This window comes from Tursiops truncatus, chromosome 19, assembly GCF_011762595.2.
Source record: "Tursiops truncatus isolate mTurTru1 chromosome 19, mTurTru1.mat.Y, whole genome shotgun sequence".
NCBI classification, from domain to species: domain Eukaryota; kingdom Metazoa; phylum Chordata; class Mammalia; order Artiodactyla; family Delphinidae; genus Tursiops; species Tursiops truncatus.
Genome location: NC_047052.1, coordinates 55,311,565 through 55,334,069, shown reverse-complemented (window position 1 = coordinate 55,334,069; position 22,505 = coordinate 55,311,565). Strand labels below are relative to the sequence as shown.

At 49.9% G+C, this 22,505-nt stretch overlaps 1 protein-coding gene across 3 annotated transcripts in view; it reads right to left on the bottom strand.

Moving 5' to 3' along the window:
• Positions 1-22,505, bottom strand: part of BRSK1 (BR serine/threonine kinase 1) — a 24,046-nt gene extending 1,541 nt beyond the window's left edge. The window contains exons 1-18 of one of the 3 annotated variants that reach the window (XM_033844601.2): positions 22,030-22,505; positions 20,449-20,543; positions 20,275-20,360; positions 18,145-18,285; positions 15,135-15,251; positions 15,019-15,052; positions 14,865-14,933; positions 13,082-13,228; positions 12,579-12,610; positions 12,075-12,245; positions 11,456-11,553; positions 11,083-11,242; positions 10,797-10,857; positions 9,978-10,344; positions 9,462-9,510; positions 9,244-9,367; positions 8,328-8,526; positions 45-134 (exon numbers count right to left, since the gene is read on the bottom strand). In XM_033844601.2, the coding sequence (XP_033700492.1) occupies positions 45-134; positions 8,328-8,526; positions 9,244-9,367; positions 9,462-9,510; positions 9,978-10,344; positions 10,797-10,857; positions 11,083-11,242; positions 11,456-11,553; positions 12,075-12,245; positions 12,579-12,610; positions 13,082-13,228; positions 14,865-14,933; positions 15,019-15,052; positions 15,135-15,251; positions 18,145-18,285; positions 20,275-20,360; positions 20,449-20,543; positions 22,030-22,165 (2,176 nt within the window). In that variant the 5' untranslated portion in view covers positions 22,166-22,505. Of the gene's footprint in view, positions 1-44; positions 135-8,327; positions 8,527-9,243; positions 9,368-9,461; positions 9,511-9,977; positions 10,345-10,796; positions 10,858-11,082; positions 11,243-11,455; positions 11,554-12,074; positions 12,246-12,578; positions 12,611-13,081; positions 13,229-14,864; positions 14,934-15,018; positions 15,053-15,134; positions 15,252-18,144; positions 18,286-20,270; positions 20,361-20,448; positions 20,544-20,680; positions 20,996-22,029 lie in introns of those variants that run through there. The other 2 variants (XM_033844602.2, XM_073796212.1) reach the window with 2 other exon arrangements.

Below are 22,505 nucleotides of genomic sequence, written 5' to 3'. Positions count from 1 at the left end.
GAAGTCTCCCCTCCGCCCCACGGGTGCCCCAAGGTGTCTCCCACCTGCCAGGGCCTGCACGGAGGGCTGGTCATGAGTGCTCAGCAGCTGAGCCTGGATGGTCTCTACAACCCGCTTGAACCGACGGCTGGGACCTGGAAGGGGCAGGGAAAGAGACTGATGAAACAAAATCCAGATTTTACAACAAGACGAGAAACTTCAAACACAACCATTTTCTCTGCCGGTTTGGGCCTCCTCCCTCCCCTTTAGTGTGTGCTGTGCACCTGCATTAACCACACCTGCTGAGGAGGTAACCTTCTTAATCTTGTCAGGGGCCACGAAGACCCATGACCCACTACTCGCCTTGTACCTGGATTGTGTAAACTGTCAATAACACGTCATTTAACGTACAGCCCTCTGTCTCAAAAATTTATATAACTGTGGTTTGGCCTCTAATGGCGGAACAGTCTCGGAGCTTTCTGAGCGGCCATTCCTGGGTTATAGTCCTCACTTTGGCTTGAATAAAGTTTTCCACTTTTTTCTTAGATTGACCGATTAACTTTTTCGTTGCCTTGCATGGCGTAGCCGGCAGGATATGAGAGACACCCACCAGAGGGCACCTGGAGTCTACCGGAACCAACACTAAGTACCAGCATGGGCCCATTGGGCCCCCCCAGCTTCTCGGTACTCCTCAGGTGTTCTCAGGGGTTCTGACGAGTTCTCCTGATAGCTGGATCTTGTTGTTTGAGTGATGATCCTGAAAATTTTATTCGAGCTGTTTTCACTTAAGACTTGGAGTTTTAAGGGGCACTGGTGTATTCCCTAGGCAGGACCTGGGGGTCTGGGCAAGAGGCCCAGGGAAACATAGGTGGCTGGGTTTTTGTTAAATTTGGCTTGAATGGAAAACTTCCCTGGTAGTCCAGTGGTTAAGACTCCTTGGCTTCCACTGCAAGGGGGCGTGGGTTCGATCCCTGGTCGGGGAACTAAGATCCTGCATGGCCCCCGGTGAGGCCAAAAAGTAAAAAATAAAATAAAATAAATAAATTTGGCTTGAATTGAAAAAAAAAAAGTTGCCATACGGTCTGAACAAAACTGTTGCTAGTGGAATGAGAGACTGAATTATTCAGCTCTTAAGAAAAAGGGAGACCCACCATAACCATTAAGTAAATACTGCTCGTGGAGGTGTGAGGGGGGATGGGCCACAGAGGCTGATAACCTAGAACTCCGAGCACCTGTGATAGTTTTAGGCTGTCGCAGGGAGAAACCGAGACAGGTAAAAGAGTCGAAGTAACCCACGGGTAACTCCTTGGGGAGCTAGACTCAGATGCAGTGCACATGCAATCCACCACACTGCCCTCAGAAAGTTGTTTAGATCATATTTCATATCTGAATTAGGCTATTAGACATTAGGCTGAATTAGACATTAATAATGGGAAATTGTGCCTCAAAGGCCAAACAGCTCCCGTTCAGACAGCCACCAATGGGAATACCAGCTGGGCTTATGTATGTTTGCAACTACTTAATTGGAATTAAAGGAAATCTGTCCTGAAATGGCCAAGATAGGCTTCTTTTCGTTTTTTTAAAAAAATATTTATTTATTTATTTGGCTGCACTGGGTGTTAGTTGCGACACGTGGGATCTTTTAGTTGTGGCATGCGGACTCTTAGTTGCGGCATGTGGGATCTAGTTCTCTGACCAAGGATCAAACCCGGGTCCCGTGCATGGGAGCACAGAGTCTTAGCCACTGGACCACCAGGGAAGTCCCCAAGATGGGTTCCTTTAAGCACCCCAAAACTGATTTTTCATGCGCAGTAAAACCCTGCAGTCTCCTGGACCTCTGTCCACAGGGTCTACTGGAAACAACAGTAGTTAAGAGTTTTTCTCTTTTTTAAAATTAGGTTAGCAGGGGAAAATATTTGTAGCGCTAGCTTCTAGGAGCTTTTGAATTGGGAAAACTTCTAAACTGTAAAATTTTAGAGACCTCTCATCTTATTTTCCTATTTTTATTCATATTTAGAATTTTGAAAGTCTTCAAAATTCCAAGATAGCCTCATTGACAGGCTTCTCTGGTGGTCCAGTGGTGAGGACTCAGCACTTTCACTGCAGGGGCCCGGGGTTCGATCCCTGGTCATCCCTGGTCGGGGATCCCGCAAGCTGTGTGATGTGGCCAAAAAAAAAGGTCTCATTGAAAGATATGTTGCAGAAGGCTAATGAAAGATCAGTGATATAAAAGGTAACTAAAAGGTACCTAAAACTTTACTGCTCCCCTCTATCCTCCTTCATTTGAGTACTTATTTTAATAATCCTGTCTGAAGTGCCTGTCCACTCTGATGACGCCATTAAATGGTTACCTTTAGAAATGGGACCACCTGAGGCTGTAGGTGAGCCTCTTCAGATCAAAGGCCTAACTGACTGGCCCCAGTTAAAGGATTTCTTAAAACCCAGGGAGGGTGCTCAAAAGTGTTAGTAAATGGATTACCAAGATGGGAGGCCACCGGTGTGACTAAACTGACCACAGCTGAAATTAGGAGCCTGATAGCAATATGGCGGGTGGGGGGGGTGTCTTCTCACCTAAGCTAAACGAGGGAAAGTAAAACATTCCAACATAGGTTGAATGGGTATGTCAGTCCTTTGATCAGACACTGAGGTGGCCACCCAATTCTTTAGGAATTAAGAACTGTCCTTGTTTTACAAATCTAGTCTTTACAGGACCAGAGGTGCGGCTCCAGAAACAATCCGAAACCCACCCATCCTCTTACCACTCCCAAAACCTTCCCTCTTTATGCTAAGAGGCTTGTTAAGTATTGGAAAAAAAAAAATTCTGGCCTTAAGAGAACAAAGTCCTTCTAGGAGAACTTGCCTTTCTCCTCCTATGCCTTTGATATGCATATATTCCACCTGGTCTCCTCCAGGAACTCTTAATTCCACCATCTTTTTAAAATGCAAATTTCAGGAAAGGTAACTCTTATAAAAAGAAAGAACAAAAGGGAGACAGGGAATTTGAATCCAACCTGTTTTGTAACGGATGGGTTTTACATTATTGTAACTGATTGATGGCTGACATTTTGGAATGGAAACTGTGGGGTGTCTGTGTGTTTGTATGCGTCTGTCTGTGTGTTTGTATGTATCTGCATATGTGTGTTGAAAACGTGTTATTGCCAAAATTAGTTTGTAAGTGAAAATTACACTTACAAGGAAAGGAAATTAGGCACTTATATAGATTCTCAGAAATAGAAAAAAACTAACCCCAATGACTTTCAGATTTGCGTGAACTGGGAAATATTGAGTATAGCAGTAATATCTGGTACTAAATTTAGCTGAAGCTTGTTGCATTAATTAATACAGACATGTCTTTAGAGTCATCAGCGTTAAGTGTAATATTTTTATTGTACCTAGGTTTACTAGAAATGAAATAAATGAGATATTATTCCTGTTACAAAGTTTGTCAGCAAGAAAAATAACTAGATGTGATGAAACTTTTCAGTAAATAAAATAGACGTAAATGAGATAAGCACTTTTAGGTAAACTTTTTAGGAAAAATTATGTTTTGGGAATGTCTATCTAAAGTAGTGTCTCCAGATTTTGATAACTTGAAACTTCATGGAGTTTTGCTAAATTAAGTTAAACTACAGAAATCCACTGAATATCCAAATCCTTTCCAAATAAGATACTGGAACCGTAATTACTGAATATACGCTTCCTTTTACAGAGAAACTAAAGGTAATTAGGACTATTAATAAATAGGGTGGATGCCACACTAAGACATTTTCTGTGGAAAAAAAAAATACTTTTTCTAGAAACTATAAACAGTATTTATAAGTTTGCTAACCTATGGGATGCTAATGTAAAAGTTCATACTTGCTTACTACTTAGTTTGTGCTAGAAACTAAGTTTTAAGGTTAAGAATTATGCATCTGTAACTAAAGCTACCAAAATAAACGTTTCAGTATGCAAGAAAAATGGAAGGCATGTTTTCAGTAAAAGACAGTATAAAGAATGGAAATACCTTTTGTTAAGGGAAAAGAAACCCCGAGGAAAAAGTTTTGTGCGTGTTCAGGATTGGCTAAGATTAAATTGAATTTAATTAAGTAAATGAATTTTGTATTATTATTTATGGCCACACCGTGCAGTTTGTGGGATCTTAGTTCCCTGGCTAGGGATCAAACCCAGGCCCTCGGCAGTGGAAGCACCGAGTCCTAACCACTGGACTGCCAGGGAATTCCCGTAAATGAATTTTAGTATTAAAGTGTTACAAAACCTGAATTTGGTTTTCTCTCTATTAAGAGGACAAAGTTTTCTGAAAATATTGATCTGCTTTTGAAAACAGATTGTAAAGTTTCTTTAGTGGTAATCTGTTACAACTTTCAGTATTTGCTTTTGAAATCTTCTTTGTGACTTTGGTTAAGTGAATACAGTGACCTATGTCCTATTTGACCAATTGTTGTGAAATCTTTTTGATTTTTTTATAATTAATTAATTTATCTTTGGCTGCGTTGGGTCTTCGTTGCTGTGCACAGGCTTTCTCTAGTTGCTGCGAGCGGGAGCTACTCTTCCTTGTGGCGCGCGGGCTTCTCATTGTGGTGGCTTCTCTTTGTTGCAGAGCACGGGCTCTAGGCGAGCAGGCTTCAGTAGTTGTGGCACACGGGCTCAGCAGCTGTGGCTTGCAGGCTCTAGAGCACAGCCTCAGTAGTTGTGGTGCACGGGCTTAGTTGCTCCGCAGCATATGGGAATCTTCCTGGACCAGGGCTCGAACCTGTGTCCCCTGCATTGGCAGGCGGATTCTTAACCACTGCGCCACCAGGCAAGTTCTCTTTTTGATATTTTGACGAACTTTCCAAATATCAAATTCTAATCGAAGTTCTTTTGACCTCTAGCTAACTTTGGGATGCTTCAGAGAGGGCCCCTGGAGCATCTCAGAGAGAAATATTAAACTAATTAAGTTTATTTTGTATGTTAAATCACACGGAAAGCATTGTCAAATGAGAGGTTATAAAATTTCTTAGATTGTATCACACAGACAAGTGTCATTAATATATATATTCTAGAAATTATATGGAATTCCTAAAAATCTGGTATGTCCTGATAAAATGTTATCAATCATAATTCTAGTAATTATTTTAAAACGTATGTCACAGCAGTAACAAAGTTCATTTGTCAATCGCATTGGAATCAGGTCTTTAACCTTGACTGTTAAAGTCTTTTGTCATTTATAGACAGTTACTGTTGTACTCTGATGCTTTTGCCAAAAAAAATGCTTCATTGTCAAGAAGATTCATAGAAAGGACTTTCTGACAAGTACACGTTTCTGGTAACTTTCAGATCATACTGCTGCATGTGTAAGAAATTAAAGCATGCTAATGGAAAACGTGGTGGCTTCATAAAACTGTTATGAAGGTTAAGGTCAAGAATCAGTCACATGGGGCTGAGAGAACTGACGAATATCGTTATAATTTGGGGGTTTTGTCTGAAATATTGCTGGTTTTTACTCTGTGTTTTCCAGACATAAGGAAACCCTTCCCCTCAACCTAATTATGACTTGATTTGCGGCAATTTGGTAAATTATTCCTTTATAAGCAGAATTGAAACATGTATCTTTTCTCTTTACCTGTTGTCTCTAGATTTTGGAAACTCTTAGGTTCCCAGCAGTTTTCTCAGGTGGATAAGGAAAGCCACCTCCTGACAGGTGCAAGAAGCCCAAAGTATTTTCGGGACCTCAAAAAGAGAGGAATTCATCCAAATACATAGATATCTCAGGTGGAATCTGTGACACATCTTTGGCATGGATTTCCTGGCCTCAAGAGGTTTTTTAAAAGTTCAATCTGAGGGACTTCCCTGGTGGTCCAGTGGTAAAGAATCCGCCTTACAATGCAGGGGATGCATGTTCAATCCCTGGTCAGGGAACTAAGATCCCATATGCTGAGGGGCAACTAAACCCTTGTGCCACAACTACTGAGCTTGTGAGCCTCAACGAGAGAGCCCGCGTGCCACAAACTACAGAACCCACGCACTCCAGAACCCCGGGCGCCACATCTAGAGAAGAGAAAACCCACATGCCACAACTACAGAGAAGCCCGCTCTCTGCAATGAAGAGCCCACGCACCGCAATGAAGGACCCTGCATGCCTTAACAAAGATCCCGCTTGCTGCAACTAAGGCCGATGCAGCCAAAAATTTAAAATAAATAAATAAATAAATAAATAAATCTTTAAAAAAGTTCCATTTGAGAATGAATATATGTATATGTAAAACTCAATCACTTTGCTGTATACCTGAAACTAGCATGACATTGTAAATCAACTATACTCTTAAAAAAAAAAATTCAATCTGAGATCCTTTATGAAAAGTTCCAGCACAGCCAATTTAAAACAGCTTATGTTTGGAATTCCCTGGCGGTCCAGTGGTTAGGATGCGAGCTTTCACTGCTGTGGACTCGGGTTCGATCCCTGGTCAGGGAACTAAGATCCCACAAGCTGTGTGGTGAGGCCAGAAAATAAATAAATAAATTGGGGCTTCCCGGGTGGCACAGTGGTTAAGAATCCGCCTGCCAATGCAGGGGACACGGGTTTAAGCCCTGGTCCGGGAAGATCCCACATGCTGCAGAGCAACTAAGCCTGTGTGCCACAACTACTGAGCCTGCGTGCCACAACTACTGAGCTGGCATGCCACAACTACTGAAGCCCGTGTGCCTAGGGACCATGCTCCACAAGAGAAGCCACTGCAGTGAGAAGCCCACACACCATAATGAAGAGTAGGCCCTGCCGGCCGCAACTAGAAAAAGCCCAAGTGCAGCAATGAAGACCCAATGCAGCCAAAAATAAATAAATAAAATAAATTTAGAAAATTAAATAAATAAATAAAACAGTTTATGTGGTCAATTAACCAGACTTATTTTGCAAACAAATTAGTCTTAATTTGGCTATATTTGGTAGAAATGAGAGTAATTTTAGAAAGAAAAAGATTACATTTCAGTGGATATTAAATTCTAGTTTCGTTAATTGAGGCCTGTATTTACTGCCTAATAATGAACATGCACAATGCAAGTGCAAGATAAAAGTGGCATAAGTTCTAGTGGACAACTTGGAATTGCCCTTTAGTCCACGCCAGACATCTTACTAGTACAACCCCCTAAAGGGAAAGAAATAACTTGGCTATTAAAACTCAACATCAAGGGACAGGATGGACTCAGGGCAAGTAAGCAACCACCTTTGCATCGAGCGACCAAATATTTGATCACCTAAGGCTTTCTGAAAGGCTGTTGCCCAGTTATAATCCTCAGTTTGCCTTGAATAAAATTTTCTCTTTTTTTAGATGGACTGATGTATTTTTTCATCAGGAAGACTGACTTGGGGCTGGGGACAGGGAAGGCGCTCCCACCCTGTAGAACTAGTCCCTCCACCCAGCAAATGACTCTTCTTCCTTGCCTCAAAATCCCCCTATTGGGGCTGGGCATAAATCCATGGTTTGCAAGTGGGACTAAGAAAGATTCGACTTAAAATAATCATGTGCGCTGTTTTCTATTTAAACGGGTTCTAGTTGAGGCCATGAAGACCCAGAAACGTAAGAAAAATAAATGGGAGGGAAAAAAAATCTTAACATTGAGAAAGTTCTGCATGTTAGTCTTTAAAGAAGAAAAAAAAAGAGCCATAGTTCATTTTGGTGATGTAATTCCCCAGTGCCCCAGAGCAGCTTGGTTAAAAACTCTAGGAACAAGCTCATCTCCCAGATGTGCCATGTTAAGATTGGTGGCAAGGACAACAAACAGAGGTATTCCTCATTAGCCAAACTCTTGTTATCAGGACTCAGGGACCAAGTAGAATTGAAAGAAAGGAACTTCTGTGGTTTTCATCTCTTGTGCCAACACTTTTTTTTTTTTTTTCTTGTGCCAACTCTTGATTGGTTGTGGCTGCCTGCAGCAGAGCTCAGCAGAAAGAAGTGTTGTGATCGATTGCTGATGTCTGCTCTGGGTGTAGAAATGAGTTTTGACAGCAGAGCACCACAGTCTTAATCTAGGAAAAGTCCAGTGCTTTGAGGTCAGGAGTCCTTGGCTGAGCCCCAGCTCCGTCACGGTCTGCAGTGTGACTCTGGCCAAGTCAATTTACCTCTCTGGGATGCAGTTTTCTTCTCTGTGAAACCTCAAAGGCTGCTGGGAAGCTTCAAGGAAGTAGTGCACATAAAGCACTTGGCATGTTGTGAAGGAGAAGATGTGGGGGGTCCGGGAGAGGACGGGGCTCACAGAGTCAGCACCATCTCCTCCTCCTGCTTGCTGCCCTCCTGGGCTGCTACCCTATCTCAGCTCTTTTGAGTATCCCACACACCAGGCTGGGGGCAGCTGCATCAAGGGAAACTTACCGGAGATGAGAGTAAAGGTGACAGAGTAGATGCCACCACCACCGCTGCCGTCCCGCCGGGGGGAGGGCTCTGGACCCTCAGAGGAGCTGATGTCCACCTGGAAGCGGACGGGCTTCTGGAAGACGGAGGGGCCACCACTGGCCTTGTACTCAGCCCTGAAGCTGGTCTGTGACAGCACACTATGACTCAGGCTGGGGATCTGAGAGAGGTGGGGGACAAAAGGAGGGGGTGATTTCAGCGACCTGACTCCAGGGGACAGATGAGCAGCCCTATGACCAGCTATGCCCAAGGAACTACCAGTCCCCTCAGCCACCAGGGAGAAAGAATAACAGGAAAGGCATTGGGAGGCCCCACTGTCCGCTGGGATTTGTAGTTTTCTCTACCTTATAAACAGGGCATCAGAGGAATGATTGAGCAACTGAATCCCGAGGTCATAAGGACTCTCATATCTGGTGCCAACCCCAGACTCCAGAACCACATGACACAAACTTCTTCCTTCCTCCACAAACACTGGCTAAAGTCACATCTGCCTCAGAAACTTTAAGTCCCATGAGCCCCTAAAGCACAAAACCACAGGACCCAGTGGACAGCCCTAGAGTTCACTGGAAAAAGTAGTTCCTTTTGCCAATCTCAGACCTGGTGGTAGGGAAATGGCAAATCACTAGTCCTCGGTGGATGCTAATATGTGGGAAATTGTAATTCAGGATCCTGTTTCACCAATTCCAAGCCCCAGGGCGCAATAAACCTCTCCTGCCTCCATGCCCCCACAACGACCAAACCCAACTCGGGCTGGAAAACTACAAATCTCATGAGCCCCAGGTGGAACTCAGGCCAGTGCTAAGGTGGTGAACCCCAGAGGCTGCTGGGATTTGTAGTTCTGTGGCGGCGAGGTTGCACGGTGACCCAGGCCCCTCACCGACAGGAAGGCATGGACAATGTCCGCTTTGATGCTGCTGAGAGGTTTATCCTTTAGCACGAGGAATATTTGTTCTTCTTTGTCCAAGGATATGAAGTTCCCGAACCAGGAGCGTTTTGCCAGCCTGAGTGGGAGGGGATGGTTGGAGGTGGGTCGGGAGGGGGCTAAGGGAATGAAATCCCCCCTCCGGCCCCTCTTCCCTTCCTTGTCAGACTCACTCTGGAGAGGACTCTGGCGTCAAACTGGACATCTCCTCGGCAGTGGGGACTGGGGAGGGGAGAACATGGTCAACACATGTCCATCATCCTGGTGTCCAGCACACAGGCCAGCAGTATCCTCCAACCAGAGGTTCCAGACCCCAGAGTCTATTCACTTCCCAGCAGCTAAACCCCAAATGGCACAGGCATGATGTTCCCTCTAGGGATGGGCCCCTGGTTAGGCCACGCCTCCCGAGGTGAGGCTTGCTAGCTATGAGCCAATGGGAAGGTAAGCCAGAGCACTGAAGGGGGCGTGCCTTTCAGACGAGCTCCTCCTCCAGAGTTGGAGGCCCCGCCTCTTCTCTCCCCAACACCTGAATCTCTGCTCACAACAGCATCTTCACCTAGGATGTGTGAGTCCAGGCCGCCAGCCTCTTCCTTCCCAGGGACCCAGATGTTAGACCCCAGCTCCCACCCCCACATTAGGACTCAGGAGTCCGCATCCCCAACCCCTTCACCCCCGAAGGACCTCCATACCCTGCATCTTGCGCCGGTGAAAGCGTGGGGAGCCCAGGAAGCTGTTGCGGATGGAGTTGAGACGACTCCTCCAGGCGGCTCCCCCGACGCCACCGCCGGGGCTGGGGGGCGGCGTTGTCCCTGGGGTCCCAGTGGGGCTGGCCCGGGGCGTGTGCAGGGGCGAGTGCAAGGGGGTCCCCCCGGAGGAGCGTGGGGAGCCTGGGGGGCCGGGCAGGGGTGTGGAGCGGGCACTGGGGGGAGGGGGCTGCTCCCCGGCGCCCCCACCCCTGGGGCCCCGAGAAGGCAGCGTCTGCGTTTTGGAAGTCGGTGAGCCCCCACCCCGGGCCTCATCTCCAGCGGGCTCCGGTGAGAAGGAAAAGACCGGACTCTGCAGAGTGGTGGAGTCGGGTGAGAGGGTGGACTCAACTCTCAGGAGGCTCTAGGCCCACTAGCACACACTCACAGAGGTGCACCCCAAAGCATGCTGGAACTTGTAGTCCAATTATTTCCCCCAACCCCCATTGTTGCGGGGGAGGGCAGGGACTTTTTCTATCATGCTGACTGTAAACCCAGCAGTGACTAGTACCCAGTAGGCGCTCAACTAGCTTTTGATAACTGAATAAATGGAACCCTTCAGACATACTGAAAACGCAATCCTGTTAAGGTGGGAAATGGCCAATGGACTAAAATAGTAATGAGGCCTTGGGTCTTTGGCCCTTTAGGGGCAAGGAGGCATCGTCCCAAGACTTCATGGGAGTTGTAATTTCTGCTGTTTCATCTTTGCTCCACAGTGTCTTCACCCCCTTACCCCTTCTTAATCCATTTGGGACCTGGCCTTACCCTTGGGCTGCTCAGAGGGCTGGATGACAGACCAGTGGAGGCTCCACTGACACTACGGGATCTGTTTTCAGGACAGATTAAGAAAAAAAAAATCAGGTGGGAGGGTTTCAGAAGGCTCAGATGTCCTCTCCCTTCCACAGTCCTTTGAGATGAGGAAATGAGGCCCAGAGAGGGGAGGAGACTTGTCCCAATCACACAGCACCTTTGAGGTGGGTATGGGGTTAGAGCCCTGAACTCCCTCTCCACCCAGGGCTGTGGATCCCACTGGAGGGGCAGAGGTTCCCACCTCTGGCTGTGCTGGGCCATCTCCAGGGCCCGTCGGGTGGGCACTGGGGAGCCACCACCCCCGGCATCCGTGATGCTCAGGACTTCCATGGACTTCCGCTCTGGCCGCCGCTTCCCGTGACGGCTCAGCATGGGGGAATCCACACGCTTCCGGGGTGGGTCTGAGGGCCGAGAGTTTCAACACAATCAAAAGATACACTGGTCCAGCTGTACATGGCACTCGTACACATGGGGAAACTGAGGCTCAGAGTGGAGAGGGGTTTTGACAAAGGTCACAGAGCAAGTCAGGGAGTCTAAACGCAGAAGCTCAAGGCCTGCAGCCCTTTCTTCCCTCAGGAATCTGGGGTCTGGACTCCGAGACTTGCCCTTCTCACCAACATCATTCCGAGGAGGTAGGTCCTGGTCCTCACAGCTGGGATACCGCTCCTTCCGATCCAAAAGCAGATAATATATCATCTTTTCTTGGTTCTCCCTATGGGGACGGGGGGGATGGGCGGGTAGGAAAGCACTGGGGTCAAAGGTCAGGCCCCAGAGATGGTCTCATCCCCTCCCTATGTCTGTGGCTCTGTGGGGCTCAGTCCACTCAGTTTCTCTGTCTACGGTTCCATTCTCCTAGGTATCAATAGGATTGGTCCCTTTGTCTCAGTATACATCTCAGCCTCATTTTACTCAACGTTAATAATAATTATGCTAACACCTGAGCACTTACTATATGTAAGCACTATGTGAGGCACTAAGTTGGCCTCAGCATCTATTAATACTTTTCAGCATCGTTTCTTTTTCCCACTGGTCCTACCACCCCCTCCAGGTTCCCCCTAGAATAGCTCCTCGGGGGAGCTTTGAGCCACACCCTTTCTAGTGGCCTGGACCTCCCCATCAGGGGAGTCTGCAAGTGTGCAAGGCTCCGGCGCGCCCCCTGCCGGCTGTCGGGAGAGCTGCAGCAGTTCACCCCATGTGGCCAGGGTGTTATGTGCTAGAGTGAGGGGGTCTTACTCCTCGCTGCGGAGCTCGCGATGCAGCCGTTCGCGGTCCCTGAAGCAACCCAGTGAAGCCATGCTCTCCAGGACATCAGGGTCCAGCTCTCCGTTTGATGGCAGGCTCCGCATGGCCACCCGGCGGCCTGGGGTTGGCTCCAGGCATGGGTCTGGCTCGTGTTTCCCGCCCCTGGGGAGGAGAAGAATTATAGCGAATCGGGCATCTCCTTCAGCGGAGACTCAGGGGTCCCGGGTCCCAGCCTGCTCCTTTCTTGGGAACCCAGGAGTCCGGGCCCCGGTCTCTCCCCCCTCACACCCAGGAGTCCAGGCCCAGGAGTTCGGCCCCAACCTCTTCTCTACATGTCTTCCTCCCCTAGGACCCAGAAGTTCGAGTCCCTAGCCCCTCCTTATTCAAGACCCTCGGCATTCCGCCCCCTAGCCGGCTCTCCTGCTTTGGAACCCACGATATTTGGGGTCCTCTCCCTCCGCCAGGGACCCAGCTGTCCAGTTCCCCCATACTCACAGGTACCAGGGATGTTTCTGAATTTGCTCCAGCTGTGAGGGGCGTGGGTCGTAGAGAAGCAGAAGTGAGATCACTTGAACACAGTAGGCACGCAGTGAAAGTAGACTGGGTGATGTTGGGGGTCCCTAACGTGCCCCTCCCCTCCCCCTTCCCCCAACCAAGGGCAATACGACAGCACGACAGCTCGTCTCCCCCTAGTGGCAGCTGTGCGGCGCATTCTGACTACTCCGGACCGGCCGGGCTACAGGTCCCGCATGCGCAGTGGCAACCTGCCCCGCTCCGCTCCGCCTCGGAAGGGCCGGTAAGCGCATGCGCACTCCCGCTGTGTGTGTGTCGGGGCAGGTGGGCAGGACCCCAGGGCCAGGGCTCAGCCAGCGATGCCCCTCCCAGCCGTCACCCCAGGGACTGACGGGCAGGTCTAGAAATCCATCCTCATGACTCCCCTAGGGATTCTGTCCCCACCACCCACTGTCCCTCCATCCCCGCCCCCCCCCCCCACTCACGCTGAGCCTTTTCTCCGGCTCCACTTCGATCATCCCCCTCAGGAGGCTCTGGCAGTCCGGAGGAATGAAGTGGGGCATGTGGAAGACGCCCCGTTTCACCTTCTCCAGCAGCTGGCGGAGGTTGTCATCGTCGAAGGGCAGAGCCCCCTGTGTGAGGAATAACAGACCCCTCACACACAGAGCTTACGAGAGCTTATTCCAGGCGAATGCCTAAGCGCCTCACACGCATTGACACATTTAGTCCTCACCGCAAGCCCCAAGAGGTAGGGAGCTATTACTATCTCCACTTTGCTGGTGGGGAGGCTGAGGCACGGAGCCATTCAGCAATTTGCCCAAGACCATCTAGCTCTGAGTGGCGGAGCAGGGATTTGACAATGGGCAGTCTGGCTCCAGCGCCTAAGAGGCTGGGGCCGCAGCTTGGAGGCTGTCCTTTAAAAACATGCTTCTCGGGCTTCCCTGGTGGCGCAGTGGTTGGGAGTCCGCCTGCCGATGCAGGGGATGCAGGTTCGTGCCCCGGTCCGGGAGGATCCCACATGCCGCGGAGCAGCTGGGCCCGTGAGCCATGGCCGCTGAGCCTGCGCGTCCGGAGCCTGTGCTCCGCAACGGGAGAGGCCACAACAGTGAGAGGCCCGCGTACCGCAAAAAAAAAAAAAAAAAAAAAACATGCTTCTCCCAGGGACTTCCCTGGTGGCCTAGTGGTTAGAATTCTAGGCTTTCACTGACATGGCCCAGGTTCAATCCCTGGTCTGGGAACTAAGATCCCACAAGTTGTGGCAAAGTAAATAAATAAATTTAAAAAAATGAAAACATTCTTCTCCCTAGTTTCAGGAGGGGTAATCTTCATTCATTTAAAAAAAGTGAGCGTCCATTACAGGTCAAGGATCTAGGAGTGAACAAAGCAAGCCCTTGCCCTCCTACAGTTTACACCCCAGAGTGAGAGAGGCTGGTGAGGGAGCTATATAGTGATGGAGTGATTGAGGTGACACTGGAGCACAGACTAGGATGAGAGAGGCCTATGGGAATCTGGGAGTGTAGCAAGTTGAGTGGTGTGCCCCAAAAATTCATGTCTACCAGAACCTCAGAATATGACCCTGTTTACAAATAGGGTCTCTGCAGGTATAATTCATTGAGGATCTGGAGGTGAAATCGTCCAGGCATTAGGGTGGGCCCTAAATCCAATGCCTTGAAGAGAAGGGGAAATCACAGAGAGATATCCCTCAAGGAGTTACATACACAATGACAACTCTGTTAGCTGCCAGGAAGGAGATAGCCTACCACAAGGAAATCTGACCACATGGGGGGAGTGAAGGGGGCCAGGGTAGCCTTCCTGGAAGGGCGACAATTGAGCTGAGAGCTAAAAGAAGTCTAGTATTAACTAGGTGAGCAACCAGGCTGGCAGGGATGGAAAAGCAGGTGCAAAGGCCCTGTGGTAGGAGCTGGGCTGATATTCCCCAGTCTGGTTCTATTAATCATTACAGTACTGTAATCAGGATCAGTTAGTAAACAGCCACTTTCCCAAGCGCTCCAAGTCCTCCTGGCTGCCCCATCCCTTTCCGGGGGACCCGCCTGGGCTATCTCACAGTTCTGTGACTGAACAGTTAGCTCCAGGCACAGAGAGGGGTGGCCCCAGGATTTTGCTCTGTTGGTGAATACCCCCACCTTCCTGGTACCAGTTAAATATTTGGGAAACAACCCCTGAGGTGAGGATGGAAGTAAATGTTCTGTGCTTCCACCAGGCAGGACTGTTCTAGAAACGGGGCAGGAGAGGTGAGGAGCGCCTTACCACAAGCAGGGCGAACAGGATGACTCCACAGCTCCACATGTCCGCCCGGCGGCCATCGTACTTTTCCCCCTGGAAGGGAGAAGGGCCAGCCATGACGTTCATCTCTCCCAGGCTCCCTCAGCTCCTCTCTCCCCTCCACCTGCTCCTCACTCACCTTAATCACTTCTGGGCATGCATAGTGAGGGGACCTGAGAGAGAGAAAGGTGGTATGAGCTTCTGGCCAGCTTCTGACACCCTCCCTGGGGCGTAGGAGGCCGGGCCCCCACTCACCCACAGCTGGTCTCCAGGAGGCTGTCCCCCACCTGCAGGGACGCCATGCCGAAGTCCGCGATGCGAATGTTGTTTTTCTCGTCCAGAAGCAGGTTCTCAGGCTTCAGGTCTCTGTGGCTGAGACAGGACGGTGGGACTCAGGCCTCTGCCCTCTTCCCGGAAGCTAAGGCCCCATTCACTATTCTCAGAGGGGGACATGTCTGGAAACTTCTAATTAGGGACGTTTTCAAGCATGCCCCGAGGTTGGAACGAGAATATAGGAAGCCCCATGTACCCACCCACTAGCTTCACCCATTATCAATTCGGGGCAAATCTTCTCTTATGTCCATCCCTACATATGCTCTCCTTCCCCCACTGGACGATTTTGTAAGAGACCCCACACAGCGTATCATTTTATCCACCAATATTCGAATATGTGTGAAGTGAGATATTTTGAGGTAAGCAGGCAGATGATACTGAGCCGGTTCTTAAAACATTCAAATATTTCAATACCGAATAATAAAAAAAAATACTGCCACCCCAAGCCCATCACTGGTCCCCCCCAACCCACCCCGGGGACAAACTCCTTAGGATGTAAGGGTTAATGTCTGGGGGAGGTGGGGTGGAAGATTCTACAGTTTCTCTTGGAAGTGGTCCTTAACTGGGTCATACTTGTTAAATCTGTTGACTATCGCCCTCTGGAGGCCAGTGTTTTTAATGTCAGAGTCTAGACACTTAAGGTGTTGGCAAGTTAAATGGGCTGCTTTTTCATCACCAAGCTTTACTCCCAGGTCTCAGCCCCTCCACCCTGATCCCCATACCAGAGAGGGAGGTGTGCAAACAGATGAGGCTGAAAGATGAACTGGAGGCATCTATTTTGCACCTTAATTAATCATTAAAATGTTACATATTGAATATCTTGTTTTGAGAGCTGAAAGCAATTCAATGAGGAAAGGAATATCTTTTCATATGGACATTTTTTTTTTTTTCTTTTGCGGTACGCGAGTCTCTCACTGTTGTGGCCTCTCCCGCTGCGGAGCACAGGCTCCGGACGCGCAGGCTCAGCAGCCATGGCTCACGGGCCTAGCCGCTCTGCGGCATGTGGGATCTTCCCGGACTGGTGCACGAACCCGTGTCCCCTGCATCGGCAGGCGGACTCTCAACCACCGCGCCACCAGGGAAGCCCTTATATGGACGTTTATATGCAAAAAAAAAAAATGACCCTCAACCTTTACCCCATACCATATACAAAAATTAATTCAAAATGGATCTCAGAAAAAAAAAATGGATCTCAGGCCTAAATGCAAGAGCTAAAACTATACAACTTCTAGAAGAAAACACAGGAGGAAACCTTTGTGACCTTGAGCTGGGCGAATTTTTTTTTTTTTTTTTTTGGCTGCACCATGCAACAGGCGGGATCTTAGTTCCCTGCCAGGGATTGAACCCATGCCCCCAGCAGTGGAAGTGTGGAGTCTTAATCACTGGACCGCCAGGGAAGTCCCTGGGCAAATATTCCTTAAATAGGAAAGCAAAAGCATGAATTGTAAAAGGAAAAAAATCAACAAACTGGAATTCATCAAAATGTAACACTTTTGCTTTTCACAGGATATTGTTATAAAAATGTAAAACATGTCACAAACTGGGAGAAATTACTTGAAAAATACACATTTGATAAAAGATTTGTTCTTAGAATAAGTAACTCTTAGGAGTTATTCCTAGAATTATCCCTTGTCCTGGAATAAAGAACTCTTACAACTCAGGAACAGAAAGACAAATAACTCAATTAAAAATGGGCAAAGGATATGAACAGATGTTTCTCCTAGGAAGATATACAAATGGCCGATAAGCACATGAAAAGATGTTCTACATCATTAGCCATCACGGAAATGCACATCAAAACCACAATGAGATACCACTTCACACCCACTAGGATAGGTATAATCAAAAAGTCAGATAATAACAAGTGTTGGCAAGAGATTGGAGCCCTCAGAGACTGCTGGTAGGGATGTTGGATGATACAGTTGCTTTGAAAAAGGGACTGGCACTTCTTTAAAAGGCTAAACATAGAGTTCTCATAATTCCCTGGCTGTCCAGTGGTTAGGATTCCGTGCTCTCACTGCTGAGGGTCTGCGTTCAATCTCTGGTTGGGGAACTAAAATCCCACAAGCCACACGGTGTGGCCAAAAAATAAAAAAATAAAATAAAGAGTTCCCATGTGACCCAGCAATTCGAATCCTAGGTATATACCCAAGAGAATTGAAAACATAGGCACACGCCAAAACTTGTATGTGAATGTTCATATGTCCATATTATTCATAATAGCCAGAAAGAAGAAACAACCAAAATGTCCATCAACTGGTGAATGGATAAATAAAACATGGCATATCCATACAATGGAATATTACTCAGTCGTGAAAAGGAATGGGGTGTTGATACATACTACAACGTGGATGAACCTTGAAAACATTTTGCTAAGTGAAAGAAGCCAGCCACAAAAAGACTACATATAGTATGATTCCATTGATAGGAAATGTCCAGAATAGGTAAATCTGCAGAGACAGAAAGTAGATTAGTGGTTACCTAGGGCTGGGGGTGGGGCAAGGTGACTGCTTAGTGGATACAGGGTAGTGATTTTTGGGGTGATGAAAATGTTCTAAAATTAGGTAGTAGTGATGCACAACATTGTGAACATATTAAAAACTACTGAATTGTACGCTTTAAAGGGGTGAATTTTATGATGTGTGAGGTTTTTTTTGTTTTGTTTTTTGGCCGTGCCGTGGGGCTTGTGGGATCTTAGTTCCCCAACCAGGGATCGAACCCATGCCCCCTGTAGTGGAAGCACACAGTCCTAACCAATGGACCGCCAGGGAATTCCCTATGATGTGAGAGTTACATCCCAATTTTGAAAAAGGGATAAAAGATTTATTTGGGGGCTGCAGGACTCTGGCTTCCAGTCAGCCTGCTATGTGCTCCCAAGGGCCTGCCTTCTGGGCAGCGCTCATTCCGGCCTCCCCTCAAGCTGCCCCCTCACCAGATGGAGTAGCTATGGCAGAAGTCCAGCGCTGACACGATCTGGCGGAAGAACTTCCGGGCCTCCTTGGGGGTCAGTCTCCCCTTCTTTACCAGGTAGTCGAACAGCTCACCTCCAGACACGTGCTCCAGAACCAGGTACCTGGGGGACATGGAGGAGGCAGAGGGCTGGAAGGGGCATGTGGAGGACCAAAGAGCCTGGTCTCCCTCTTCCAAAAGCATAAGACCTCAATCCCATTGGCCCCTCGAGGCAGAGAATCCCAATTCTCATGAGTCCCTGGGAGGAGGAGGCTCCAGTTCCCATTAGCCTCTGGGAAGCAGAAACTCAATTCCCATTAGCCCTGTTCAGCATGTCAGTTTCAGGGGTCAACACTTTGACTACTTGTCCTCAGGAGACAAGGCAATTCCATTAGCACCTGGAGGTCAGAGATCCTAATTCTCATAGGCCCCTAGGAAATAAAGCCCTGTATTTCCATCAGCCTCTGGGAAGCCAAAGTTCTCATTCTTATTAGTTTCTGTGATGCAGATAATGGAATTTTAATCTATTTTTGGATAATGATATTTGCAGTGTGTACCAAATGAACAGTCAACATCTGTGAGCTAAAGCCTACAATTCCCATCAGCCCCTGGGAGGTAAAGACTCCAATTCCCATCAGTCCTTGAGAGAAAGAGACACTAATTCCCATCAGCCTCTGGGAAGCCAAAATTCAATTCCCATCAGCCCTGGGCAGCACAGACTCCCATGTCAACTTCAGGAGTATTAATACTTTGACTCCTAGTTGTTTCAGGAGATAAGGCAACTCCATTAGCACTTGGAGGAGACCCCCAATTCTCACAGGACTTTGGGAAACAAAGACCCCCACCCCAACCCCTACCTACTCCCATTACCCCCTGGGAAGCCAAGCCTCTTATTCCCATAAGCCTCTGGGATGAAGAAACTTGAATTCTCATTAACTCTTGGCAAAAACGATTGCCTTGTGCACCAATCTAAGTCAATTTCTGTGAAGTAAAAGACTACAATTCCCTTCAGCTCCTGAGAGGTTAAAAACTCCCAACTCCCATAAGCCTCTGGGACATAGAGGCTTCTAATTCCCATCAGCCACCTGGATTCTAAACACTCCAAATCCCATCAGGCTCTGGGAGGCTAAACCTCTAATTCCCATCAGCCCCTGGAAAACAAAAGCTCAATTTCTATGAGCTCTTGGAAAACTGAGGTTCCTCTGTGAAGCACAAACTCCCATGGGCTCTCCCTCCCCACAAGGATGGTGGAATCAGGGACAATGGCCCCTCCCTGCCGCCACACCTGGGGAAGGCTGAGGGAAGCCTGAGGACTACAATTCCCATGAGTACCTGGGGCTGGCCAGCCTCCTTCCTAGGGAAATCCACCCTAGCATCTGATGGGTGCTGGAGTTGGTTCATCCTGGGGACTGCCTGGTGGGGGCAGGGGGTTGTCCCCTCTCTCGCTGCCCAGTCCAGCTGTCCCTTGGGTCACCAGAGTCCAGACAAAGGTCTATTGTCTGGAGTCCGGACAGCTGGACCCCACCCCCATCCTAAGGCGAGTAATCAACTTTGAGATGCAGACTTAGAACTCCCAGGAGACCATTGTTGGGGTGTCCAGTCATAGCACCCAGAGTTATGCTGGGGGATGAAGGGAGCCTCCAGTGCTCCAGAGAGGGGGTTTGGGAAGAGGCCTGGGGCTTTGCTAGGCCCCATTGCCCTAGCAAATAGGAAAGGGATCTGCCCTTAGCAAATTGGGTCTGGCTGAGGGCATCAAGATGATCCAGTATCGAGTGTTCCCTGCAGCACAGTAGGCCGAGGGACTGGGGCTGGAGAGGAAGGGGGAGGATCAGCCTGTGTCCCCCACTCGGGATGGCTCAGGCTTAGCTGTCCTGTTGCTGGGGCACAATCGGCCTGTAGCCTCAGGCCAGCTCAGTGTGGGAACAAGGAGTGTTAGGAGTGTGTGTGTGTGTGGGGGGTTGTCCTTGGGCAGTATGGAAGGGACTGGGCCTTCAGTGGCCCAGCCAGGAGAGCTCAAGTTTCCCCAGGCCCCTCCACGCTTTGTTTCTGGAAATGTCCCCCACTAGGAACTTGGGGAGGGTGCATGGGGGGCTGGGTGTCTATAAATACCTACAAATATTTCTTGTTCTCGTAGACGTCGTGGAGCTTGAGGACATGTGGGTGCTCAATGAGCTTCAGGATGGCAATCTCCCGCTCCACCTGGGGGAAAAGGAATGGAGGTCAGCCTTGCCTCCCTCCCTGCCCCCAGCCCCAAAGGGTCCCCTCTTCCCCCAGCACACAGACACACCTTCATCAGCACCGACTCGGACAGCTTCTCCCGGTTCACGATCTTGATGGCAACCTTCTGGCCCGTGATGCAGTGGACCCCGAGTTTAACCAGACCTGGGGGATAGGGATTGAAAATGTGGGGTGCGCTCCCAGGGCATTCTCCCCACCTCTGACTCCTAAGCCCCCCTTGCCACCCCGTTTCCTCTTTCTTCCCCTGCTGGCTGTTTAACAGTGGCCTGAATCACTCTCACCTGAACGCCTGGGGGCTGACAGCCGCCATTCCCACCAAACGCAATTCTCTTCCGGCTCCCTGTTGCCCAATTCTGTTCCTTCTGATTGTCCGTCCACCTACCTGCCTCCCCCTCCCTCCACAGCTACCCTCGATTTAAGTTCCTCTCCTCTCTCCACATAGTCTTGCCTCGTTGAATCTCCGTAGTTTTGTCTCCTCCAATCTGCCTCCTTCAAACAAACCTCTCTCTCTCTCAACCCATCACTTCCTTGAATTCTTTGCCCTTTACTCTTCTGGAGATGCCATGTCTCCCAAGGAATATAATCTTACGATTGTCCCCTTCCCAGACCATCCTCCTCCACCTCCTCTCAAACCCTGACCTCTTAATCCCCTTCTTTGACCTTCTTTTAATAGCAGCTGTAGCTGGAAGCATGCACACCCCAAGGGTATCCCCACTCCCCAAGGGTAAGCCCCAAAGCCACAGATCCAGGAGTCCCAGCCCCCAGCCCCTCTTCCCTCAGACCCCCAAGTCCAGGCCCATGGCCCCTTCCGCCCCCATAACTCAGGAATTCAGGTCAGCAACCCCTTCACACTTTTTGCACTAGGATATGGAGTCTGATCCTCTCCCAGCCCTGACCCTCAGCTCCATAGAGATCCTGGACCCAATCCTGAACCTCGTACCCAGAACACAGGTGTTCAGCTCCTGTCTTACAGCCACCCACCTCCCACCTGGCAGGAAAGAGGTTACAGAGGTTTAGCAACAGTGAAAGATGACCCCCCCAATCCACAGCCACTCCTGAGGGATTTGCCACTTGCATCGACCTTTCCACCTCTCCATTCCCAGTCCCCACATTGAGCCAGCATGCCGGAGGAGGGGCAGAATGCTGTGGACCTCATCGCCCCAGCTTCAGTCCCCCGTAACCCCGACAGAGGCCCTCCTAGGCCAGAGGACAGTGCAGAGAGAAGCAGCTTCCTGAGGCGCACCCCCATCCCAGCACCTCACCCCGGCCTGCGGCTGTACTGCACCAAGGACCTCAGCTCCCGGCCCAGACCCTGGCTGCAGGCCGAGGCCCCTTTCCCACTGTGGCTCGGACCCCCCCAACCTCTGTCCTCAAAGGGTGGGAGCCTCTGGGCCCCAGTAACTCCTCCCAGGAGTCCAGGCCCCCAGCTTCCTTCTCCCCAGGACCCCAGAGTCTGAGCCCTCACCCCCCTCCATCCTAGACACCCGGCAGTCTGGACCTCAAGTCCCTTCTCTGTGAGGGACTCAGGGGTCTGAGCGGCCAGCCCTTGCCCTTTGAATACCCATGAGTCCCACCCTCTGCCCCCTATCTCCCCTCGCCCCCGCGCCAGGTGTCCCCTCCCCTGACTCACCTGTCTGTCCTTTGCCCAGCGTCTTCTCCAGCCGATAGGGGCCCACATATTGGGCGTGCTGGGGTGGGTGTGGGTGTGCGTGCGGGAGGTGGTAGGCAGGGGAGCCCCCGCCCCCCTCCTTGCCCCCGGACGACATGATGCCCTTGGTCCCGGCCCGACCGGCCCCCCGGCCGCCCCCCTTGCGGCCGGTCGCCCCGTCCCTCCGGTGGGGGCCGGCGACCGCTCCGTCCCGGCCCCCCCGGCTGCCCCCCACCTCTCCGGGGGTCCCCAGGGGGCTGGGCTGGGCCCCCCCCCAGTCGGCGGGCCGCGGAGCTGGGGGAGGGGGGGCTGGCCCGGGGGGGTCAGGCCCCGGGAGTCAGCATGGCCCGGGGGGGCTGCGCGGCCCCCCCTCCCCAGCCCGTCCCTGGCCGGCCCCCCCCTGCCTGCGCCTCCCCCCGCCGGGGGGGTCTGAGGTGCGGGCCGGCGGATGCTGCAGG